The sequence below is a fragment of the Rhinoraja longicauda genome, chromosome 37 (assembly GCF_053455715.1).
Source record: "Rhinoraja longicauda isolate Sanriku21f chromosome 37, sRhiLon1.1, whole genome shotgun sequence".
Taxonomy (NCBI): Eukaryota; Metazoa; Chordata; class Chondrichthyes; order Rajiformes; family Arhynchobatidae; genus Rhinoraja; species Rhinoraja longicauda.
In genome coordinates, this window is record NC_135989.1 from 4,689,854 (window position 1) to 4,700,162 (window position 10,309).

A 10,309-nucleotide genomic window follows, 5' to 3' on the forward strand; every position below is an offset into this window, starting at 1 on the left:
GCGATCCTCGCACACTAACACAACCCTACACCCACTAGGGACAATTTTTACATTTACCCAGCCAATTAACCTACAAACCTGCACGTCTTTGGAGTGTGGGAGGAAACCGAAGATCTTGGAGAAAACCCACGCAGGTCACGGGGAGAACGTGCAAACTCCGTACAGAGAGCACCCGTGGTCAGGATGGAACCTGGGTCTCGACCGCTGCGCCACCGTGCTGTCTTTCTGCTGACTGGTCAGCACGCAACAAAAGCTTTTCACTGTACCTCAGTACACGTGGCAATAAACTGAACTGAAATGAGGAATGCAGAACTCTGTGCACTCACTTGGTCCCAGCCTGGGGAAGTCAGATTGCAGCCCCAGCCAGCTCTCCATCCTGCCCATTCAACTCATGGTTCCTGCCCACAGAGGCTGCTTCCCGCATTGATATTCACATGACTCGTGGCCCAATCAGTCGTTGCTCAACCCAGGGCTTACCCCAGCAACAGCCTGGTGGAAACTGAAACTTACGCTGCACTGCGGGGCCACTAATGGGCAGAATAGGTCTCGGCAAGAATCACAGAGGGAAGGGTCCAGGGGCAATGACTCTGCTACAAGGTAGAACGGTGGAGCCACAGTAGAGTTGCTGCCTCCCAGCACCACACTAACTTCAACCCAGTCCGAATCATAGAAACATAGAAACATAGAAAATAGGTGCAGGAGTAGGCCATTCGGCCCTTCGAGCCTGTACGCACCGCCATTCAATATGATCATGGCTGATCATCCAGCTCAGTAACCTGTACCTGCCTTCTCTCCATACCCCCTGATCCCTTTAGCCACAAGGGCCACATCTAACTCCCTCTTAAATATAGCCAATGAACTGGCCTCAACTACCCTCTGTGGCAGAGAATTCCACAGACTCACCACTCTCTGTGTGAAGAAATGTTTTCTCATCTCGGTCCTAAAAGACTTCCCCCTTATCCTTAAGCTGTGACCCCTGGTTCTGGACTTCCCCAACATCGGGAACAATCTTCCCGCATCTAGAGAAGGGTCTCGACCCGAAACGGCAGCTGGATAGTTAACTGAGTGACTCAGTAAAAGTTAGGTAGAGCTCTAGGGGCTAGCGGAATCAAGGGATATGGGGAGAAGGCAGGCACGGGTTACTGATTGTGGATGATCAGCCATGATCACAATGAATGGCGGTGCTGGCTCCAAGGACCAAATGGCCTCCTCCTGCACCTATTTTCTATGTTTCTACATCACCCATTCCCTCTCTCCAGAGATGCTGCATGTCCCGCTGAGTTACTCCAGCATTTTGTGTTTACCAGCAACCTGCTCACGGGTTGGACAATGGACAATAGGTGCAGGAGGAGGCCATTCGGCCCTTGGAGCCACCACCACCAGGTGCTCCGGGTGATCGCTGGTCGGCGCGGACTCGGTGGGCAGGAGGACCTGTTTCCACGCTGCATCTCTAAAACTAAAACAAAAACTATAAATTAAAGCTTCGTTTATTTGGCCGCATTGACTGACGCCCAGGTGCTGCCTGTGCGGAGTTTGCACGCTCTCCCGTGACCTGCGTGGGTTTTCTCCGGGTGCTCCGGTTTCCTCCCACATCCCAAGGACGTGCGGGTTTGTAGGTTAATTGCCCCCAGTGTGCAGGGAGTGGATGAGAAAGTGGGATAACATAGAATTGGTGTGAAAAGGTGATCAATAGACAATAGACAATAGGTGCAGGAGGTGGCCATTCGGCCCTTCGAGCCAGCACCGCCATTCAATGTGATCATGGCTGATCATTCTCAATCAGTACCCCGTTCCTGCCTTCTCCCCATACCCCCTGACTCCGCTATCCTTAAGAGCTCTATCTAGCTCTCTCTTGAATGCATTCAGAGAATTGGCCTCCACTGCCTTGTGAGGCAGAGAATTCCACAGATTCACAACTCTCTGACTGAAAACGTTTTTCCTCATCTCAGTTCTAAATGGCCTACCCCTTATTGTTAAACTGTGGCCCCTGGTTCTGGACTCCCCCAACATGGGATCGATGGTCAGTGCAGACTCAGTGGGCCGAAGTGCCTGTTTTCATACTGCATCTCTAAAATTAAACTAAACACCTTAAAGCTCCGCCCTCTAATCTTTGACATATCCACCCTGCGTAAAAGGATCTGACTGTCCACCCTATCTATGCCACTCACCACTTGATAGACCTCAATCTGGCATCTCCTCGACCACTGACTGTCATTCCAGACAAAACAATCCAAGTTTGTTCAAGCTCTAATAAATCTAATAAACTTTAATCCAGATATCAGTTTAGTTTAGTTTAGTTTAGAGATACAGCGCGGAAACAGGCCCTTCGGCCCATCGGGTCCGCACCGACCAGCGATCCCCGCACACTAACACCATCCTACACCCACTAGGGACAATTTTTACATTTACCAAGCCAATTAACCTACAAACCTGCACGTCTTTGGAGTGTGGGAGGAAACCGAAGATCTGGGAGAAAACCCACGCAGGTCACGGGGAGAACGTACAAACTCCGTACAGACGGCGCCCGAGGTCGGGATGGAACCCGGGTCTCCGGCGCTGCATTCGCTGTAAGGCGGCAACTCTACCGCTGCGCCACCATGGTAAAATTCTGGTAAAGCTCTACTTGAAGGGAGGGACTGGGGAGTGAGTGGGGAGGGAGAGGGAGTGAGTGGGGAGGGAGAGGGAGTGAGCAGGGGTGAAGGGGGAGTGAATGGGGTGGAGAGGAAGGGGGAGTGAATGGAGTGGAGAGGGAGTGAGCAGAGATGGAGCCAGCGGGGAGAAGAGGGAGTGAGTGGGGAGAGGAAGGGAGTGAGCGGGGCAGAGAGGGTGTGACCGGGGTGGAGAGGGAGTGAGTGGGGAGAGGAAGGGAGTGAGTGGGGCAGAGAGGGTGTGACCGGGGTGGAGAGGGAGTGAGCAGAGTTTGAAGAGGGAGTGAGTGGGATGAGTGGGAGTTCCGATCCTTTCATATACAATTCCATTGTGGAACAGCATTGAGACCAAACATGAGCTGAATCGAAGGTAGACACAAAATGCTGGAGTAACTCAACGGGTCAGGCAGCATCTCGGGAGAGAAGGAATGGGTGACGTTTCAGGTCGAGACCCTTCTTCAGACTGGATCTTTGGGTCTCGACTTGAAACGTCACCCATTCCTTCTCTCCCGAGATGCTGCCTGACCCGCTGAGTTACTCCAGCATTTTGTGTCGACCTTTGACTTAAACCGGCATCTGCTGTTTTTGTTCCTACACACTGTGAGCTCGTGTGAAGGAGGATTGCTTAACGAAGTGTGGGGACTTGCTTGGCACTTCCCATTTCTGTACACCTCAACGCACAGTTCCTCTTTACATATAAAGATACAGCAGGCCATGCTTTGCGGATTTGCAAGCTGGTTATTCTGGGGGAGGAACCCGAGAGAAGGTGTTGCCGTTGGACAGAAATACCCTGCCCCACGGTGGAAAGCCCAGTGCCAGCTCAGTGGTGCAGCGGGTAGAGTTGCTGCCTCTCAGCACCAGAGACCCGGGTTCAATCCTCACCTCGGGTTAGGGGTTGCCAACTATCTCAGTCCCAAATACGGGACAAGGTGACGTCACCGACCCGCGCCCCTCGTGACCTCACCCAGCCAGCGGCCACGTGCTCCCGCTCCACCGATGGCGGCCGCCCGGGCCGGGAGACGGGTTGCTACGCAATCTCTGTTAGGTGGCGCCCGGGCCTCCGGGCCTCCACTTTCCGGAGCTAAAATGTCGGAAACCTAGAGTGTCAGGACCAAAACTGTCCGGGCCTACACCATCGGGGCCTACAGTGTCGGGGCTTACAGTGTCCAGGCCTACAGTGTCGGGGCCTACAGTGTCGGGGCCTACAGTGTCCAGGCCTACAGTGTCGGGGCCTACAGTGTCAGGGCCTACAGTGTCGGGGCCTACAGTGTCGGGGCCTACAGTGTCGATACCTACAGTGTCGGGGCCTACAGTGTCCGGGCCTACAGTGTCCGGGCCTACAGTGTCGGGGCCTACAGGGTCAGGGCCTACATTGTCAGGGCCTACAGTGTCCGGGCCTACAGTGTCGGGGCCTACAGGGTCAGGGCCTACATTGTCAGGGCCTACAGTGTCAGGGCCTACAGTGTCCGGGGCCTACAGTGTCGGGGCCTACAGTGTTGGGGCCTACAGCGTCCGGGACTACATTGTCAGGGCCTACAGTGTCAGGGCCTACAGCGTGTGTAGGATAGTGTTAGTGTGCGAGGATCGCTGGTCGGCGCGGACTTGTTGGCCAAAGAGCCTGTTTCCGCACTGTATCTCTAAACTAAACCAAAGGCTCTGGAGGCCACAAGTCAGTGGATATTTTTAAGGCAGAGATAGACAGATTCTTGATTAGTACGGGTGCCAGGGGTTATGGGGAGAAGGCAGGAGAATGGGGTTAGGAGGGAGGGATTGAATGGCGGAGTAGACCTGATGGGCCGAATGGCCTAATTCTGCTCCTATCACTTATGAACTTTTGAACTGATGAAACGTTGACTCAGTTGTGGGCTGAGCTACTGAGTACTTGCAGCGGGCTGCGTTTTAGATGTAAATGTCGTGGGCTGACCGAGTGAGTATTTGCAGCGCGTTGTGTTCTAGTTGTAAATGAATCCCATCCGTGGTTTTTCACTGAGATCAACACATTCTGAAGTCCAGCCACATCACCACAATTTGTGCAGTTCAATTTAGCTCATTTTTCTCAGAATTCGCTCGGTGCTTCACAGGTGCAGGTCCTTCAGCCCAACATGGCCGTGCCAAACAGGATGCAAAGTTCATCTCATCTCCTCTGACCGCATGTGATCCAAATCCATCCATTCCCTGCATATATACACCGATCAGCCAAAACATCATGACCACTGACAGGTGTAGTGAATAACATGGATTATCTTGTTACAATGGCGCCTGTCAAGGGGTGGGATATATTAGGCAGCAAGTGAACAGTCAGTTCTTGAAGTTGATGTGTTGGATGCAGGAGAAATGGGCAGGAGTAAAGACCTGAGCGACTTTGACAAGGGACAAATTGTTCTGGCCAGACGACTGGGTCAGAGCATCTCTGAAACGGCAAGGCTTGTGGGGTGCTCCCGGTCAGCAGTGGTGAGTACCGACCGACAGTGGTCCGAGGAGGGACAAACCGCAAACCGGCGACAGGCAGGGTGTTGGGCGCCCAAGGCTCATCGATGCGCGAGGGCAACGAAGGCTATCCCGTCTGGTCCGAACCGACTGAAGGTCGACTGTGGCACAAGTCACAGAAAATGTTAATGGTGGTCACGGGAGGAATGTGTCGAATATCCTCATTCTACTCCTGTAACTTGGGAAGTGCAAAGCAGCGGACAGCTGATAGTGCTGCAGTCTCACTGCGCCAGAGACCCGTGTTCGATCCTGACCTTGATAGATTCTTGATTAGTGCGGGTGTCAGGGGTTATGGGGCGAAGGCAGGAGAATGGGGTTGGGAGGGATAGATAGATCAGCCATGACTGAATGGCAGAGTAGACTCGATGGGCCGAATGGCCTAATACTGCTCCTAGAACCTATGAACTTATGACCTCGGGCGCTGTCTGTACGGAGTTTGTACGTTCTCCCGGTGACCGTACGGGTTTTCTCCGGGTGCTCCGGTTTCCTCCCACACTCCAAAGATGTACAGGTTCGTGGGTTAATTTGTCCTCTGTAACGATCCCCCAGTGTGGAGGGAGGGCCGATTCAGCGGGATAACGTAGAACTAGTGTGAATGGGTGACCGTTGGTCGGCCTGGACTTGATGGGCCGAAGGGCCTGTTTCCACGCTGTGCTTCCAAGTGAAAGTAAACGGTGGGAGGGAAGGGAGTGTTCCTTATCAGCGAGAACAATGAAAGTGTTGAAGCAAATGGCTATCAGCAACTGATAACAAAGTCTCATTCCATGCATCAAAAATGCCTTTACAATTCTGTGTGTGTGTGTGTGTATGTGTGCGTGTGCGTGTGTGTGTGCGTGTGTGTGTGCGTGTGCGTGTGCGTGCGTGCGTGCGTGCGCCTGTGTGTGTGTGTGTGTGTGTGGGTTCAAAGTCCACTTGAGCTGGACTAAGATTCTCGTGCCGAAAGCTATAAAATATGGGAAGTGAAGATAGACACAAAGTGCTGGAGTAACTCAGCGGGTCAGACAGCATCTCTGGAGAACATGGATAGGAGACGTTTCAGATTGGGACCCTTCTTCAGTCTTAAGACATCATCCATCCATGTTCTCCGGAGATGTTGCCTGACTCTGTTGAGTTACTCCAGCACTTTGTGTCCTTTTGTGTGTAAATCAGCACCTGCAGTTCTATGTTTCTATCCTGACGAGGCAGGTTTACTCTGAGTTTTACCCATTTTAGACTTTAAACTTTAGAGATCCAACATCTAAACAGGCCCTTCGGCCCACTGAGTCTGCGCCGACCAGCAATCTCCATGCACTGGCGGTCACGGTGGTGCAGCGGTAGAGTTGCCGCCTTACAGCGAATGCAGCGCTGGAGACCCAGGTTCCATCCCGACTACAGATGCTGTCTGTACGGAGTTTGTACGTTCTCCCCGTGACCTGCGTGGGTTTTCTCCCAGATCTTCGGTTTCCTCCCACACTCCAAAGACGTGCAGGTTTGTAGGTTAATTGGCTTGGTAAATGTAAAAAATTGTCCCTAGTGTGTGTAGGATAGTGTTAGTGTGCGGGGATCACTGGTCGGCGCGGACCCGGTGGGCCGAATGGCCTTTTTCCGCGCTGTATCTCTAAACTAGCACTATCCTACACACACCAGGGGCAATTTTTACCATTTTTACTGGTTAATTAACCTACAAACCTGCACGACTTTGGAGTGTGGGAGGAAACCGGAGCGCCAGGAGAAAACCCACATGGTCACTGGGAAAACGGACAAACTCCGTACAGACAGCAGCTGTAATCAGGATGGAACCCGGGTCTCTGGCAGCAAGCTCCCCATTGTGAGACTGTGTCGCCTGTTTTCTTTGGCCTTTATCTCTCCCCTCACAAAGTTTTGTTGTCGAGTAACATTGGGTGAAACAAGATACTGCAGGTGCTGGTATCTGGAGCAAAAGTGCTGAAGGTAGTTGATAGGTGAAAATTCATCTCTAGAGGTAGAGGGATGTCCAATGGTTCGGACCAAGTGTCTGCATCTGTTCAACATTGTTCATCACTTTGCCTCCATAGATGCTGCTTGACCCACTGAGTTCTTCCAACAATAAGACACAAGGAACTGCAGATACAGTTTACACCCCAGCGGTATGAACATTGACTTCTCAACATGAACATTAACTTCAGATAGTCCCTGCTTTCCCTCTCCATCCCCTCCCCCTTCCCAGTTCTCCCACTAGTCTTCCTGTCTCCGACTACATCCTATCTTTGTCCCGCCCCCTCCCCTGACATCAGTCCGAAGAAGGGTCTCGACCCGAAACGTCACCCATTCCTTCTCTCCCGGGATGCTGCCTGTCCCGCTGAGTTACTCCAGCATTTTGTGTCTACCTTCGATTTAAACCAGCGCCTGCAATTTTATTTCCTATGCAGATAGAGTCATAGATTTATAAAGTGCTATAGCGTGGAAACGCCTTTCGGCCCAACTTGCCAATACTGACCAACCTGTTCCATCTACACGAGTCCCACCTGCCCGTGTTTGGCCCATATACTTCTAAATCTGTCCTAACCTTGTCAGTATCGGGGTACTGATTCTGATACCCCGATCAGTATCAGAACGGGGTACTGATTGAGAATGATCAGCCATGATCACATTGAATGGCGGTGCTGGCTCGAAGGGCCGAATGGCCTCCTCCTGCACCTACTGTCTATTGTCTAATGTCTAAGACGTGTGGGTTTGTAGGTTGGGCAATGCCCCTCTGCAAGTTGTCCCCCAGTGGATGAGCAAGTGGGATAACATAGAACTAGTGTGAACCTGTGATCGATGGTGGGCTCGGTGGGACGAAGGCAATGGACAATAGGTGCAGGAGGAGGCCATTCGGCCCTTCGAGCCAGCACCGCCATTCAATGTGATCATGGCTGAAGGGGCTTCGTTTAGTTTAGTTTAGAGATACAGCGCGGAAACAGGCCCTTTCGGCCCACCGTGTCCGCGCCGACCAGCGATCCCCGCACACTAACACACCGTGACCCGCGTGGGTTTTCTCCGAGATCTTCGGTTTCCTCCCACACTCCAAAGACGTGCAGGTTTGTAGGTTAATTGGCTGGGTAAATGTAAACGTTGTCCCTAGTGGGTGTATGATAGTGTCTTCTCCCCATATCCCGTGATTCCACTAGCCCCTAGAGCTATATCTAACTATCTCTTAAATTCATCCAGTGAATTGGCCTCCACTGCCCTCTGTGGCAGAGAATTCCACAAATTCACAACTCTCTGGGTGAAAAAGTTTTTTCTCACCTCAGTTTTAAATGGCCTCCCCTTTATTCTTAGACTGTGTGGCCCCTGGTTCTGGACTCCCCCAACAATGGGAACATGTTTCCTGCATCTAGCTTGTCCAGTCCTTTCATGATTTTATACGTCTCTATAAGATCCCATCTCATCCTTCTAAACTCCAGTGAATACAAGCCCAGTCTTTCCAATCTTTCCTCATATGACAGTCCCGCCATCCCGGGGATGAACCTAGAGCTCTATCTAACTCTCTTTTAAATTCATGGGCATGTTGGGCCAAAGGGCCTGTTTCCATAGATACTGTAGACACAAAGGGGTTGGACACGTTAGAGGAAGGAAACATGTTCCCAATGTTGGGGGAGTCCAGAACAAGGGGCCACACAGTTTAAGAATAAGGGGTAGGCCATTTAGAACTGAGATGAGGAAGAACTTTTTCAGTCAGAGAGTTGTGAATCTGTGGAATTCTCTGCCTCAGAAGGCAGTGGAGGCCAATTCTCTGAATGCATTCAAGAGAGAGCTAGATAGAGCTCTTAAGGATAGCGGAGTGAGGGGGTATGGGGAGAAGGCAGGAACGGGGTACTGATTGAGAATGATCAGCCATGATCACATTGAATGGCGGTGCGTACAGGCTCGAAGGGCCAAATGGCCTCCTCCTGCACCTATTGTCTATTGTCTATAAAATGCTGGAGTCAGTCAGCGGGTCAGGCAGCATCTCTGGAGAGAAGGAACAGGTGCGTGTGGGGTGGAAACCCTTCTACAGACACGTTTCCACGCTGTGTGACTCTGTGATGCTAAACGTGAAACGCTCTGTCTCAGAAGCAATCGAGGAAATCCCTGTCACTTAAAAAGGTATCGGAACACACTTAAAATACACCGTTTCTTCTCAAAATAGCGGTGACTGGTTGAAGCTGATTTGTTGACCGTGAGAGACTCTGACACCTCCCCATTGAATGACTCACTGGGTTGGCAGAGATGGGGCAGTGGGAGGTGTTTGGAGCCAGTGGGGTTGGCGACAGTCACCAGAAGCATTGTCACAGTTTCACACGCAGGCAGGCTGCACTGTGGAGAGGATTGCTCTGCCGAGATGGCATCTCAACCCAGGCGACTGTTCGGTGAGTCAGGGGCACGTTCTCATGTGTCGTGTAGGATTTAACTGCCAGACAGGCAATCCAGCTAAACGGGTGGCTGACCTGCTGAGTTACACCGGCTCCTTACACAGAGAGAGAGAGACGTGTAGAATCATGAAAGGACTGGACAAGCTAGAATGCAGGGAAAATGTTCCCAATGTTGGGGGAATCCAGAACCAGGGGCCACACAGTCTAAGAATAAAGGGGAGGGCATTTAAAACTGAGGTGAGAAAAAAATAACCTCACCCAGAGAGTTGTGAGTTTGTGGAATTCTCTTCCACAGAGGGCAGTGGAGGCTGATTCACTGGATGAATTTAAAACAGAGTTAGATAGGGGCTAGTGGAATCAAGGGATATGGGGAGAAGGCAGGCACGGGTTACTGATTGTGGATGATCAGCCATGATCACAATGAATGGCGGTGCTGGCTCGGAGGGCCAAATGGCCTCCTCCTGCACCTATTTTCTATGTAAAGCAAGTGCAATAGGTAGGGCAAAGGGGAAGATTCAGAGTGCTGAGTGCAATTGTCAACCAGTACCAGCGACAAAGTCTGTGGGAAGGAACCGCAGATGGTGGAGATAAGACACAAAGTGCTGGAGTAACTCAGCAGGTCAGGCAGCATCTCTCGAGAGAAGGAGTGGGCGACGTTTCGGGTTGAGACCCTTCTTCAGACTGGGTTGTAGGTGCCCTAGTGAAATGTGTGGTGCTGGATACACAGGCTGGCCGCTAAACCCATCTCCCTCCCTCCCTCCCTCCCCCCCTCCCTCCCTCCCTCCCCCCCTCCCCCCTCCCTCCCTCCCTCCCTCCCTCCCT

At 51.9% G+C, this 10,309-nt stretch overlaps 1 protein-coding gene across 1 annotated transcript in view; it reads left to right on the plus strand.

Annotated features, from left to right (window-relative positions):
* The first annotated feature begins 9,359 nt into the window (after positions 1-9,359).
* Positions 9,360-10,309, plus strand: part of LOC144610571 (uncharacterized) — a 91,898-nt gene continuing 90,948 nt past the window's right edge. Inside the window, exon 1 of the mRNA XM_078429379.1 lies at positions 9,360-9,484. Coding sequence (XP_078285505.1) covers positions 9,457-9,484 — 28 coding nt within the window. The 5' untranslated portion in view covers positions 9,360-9,456. The remainder of the gene's footprint in view (positions 9,485-10,309) is intronic.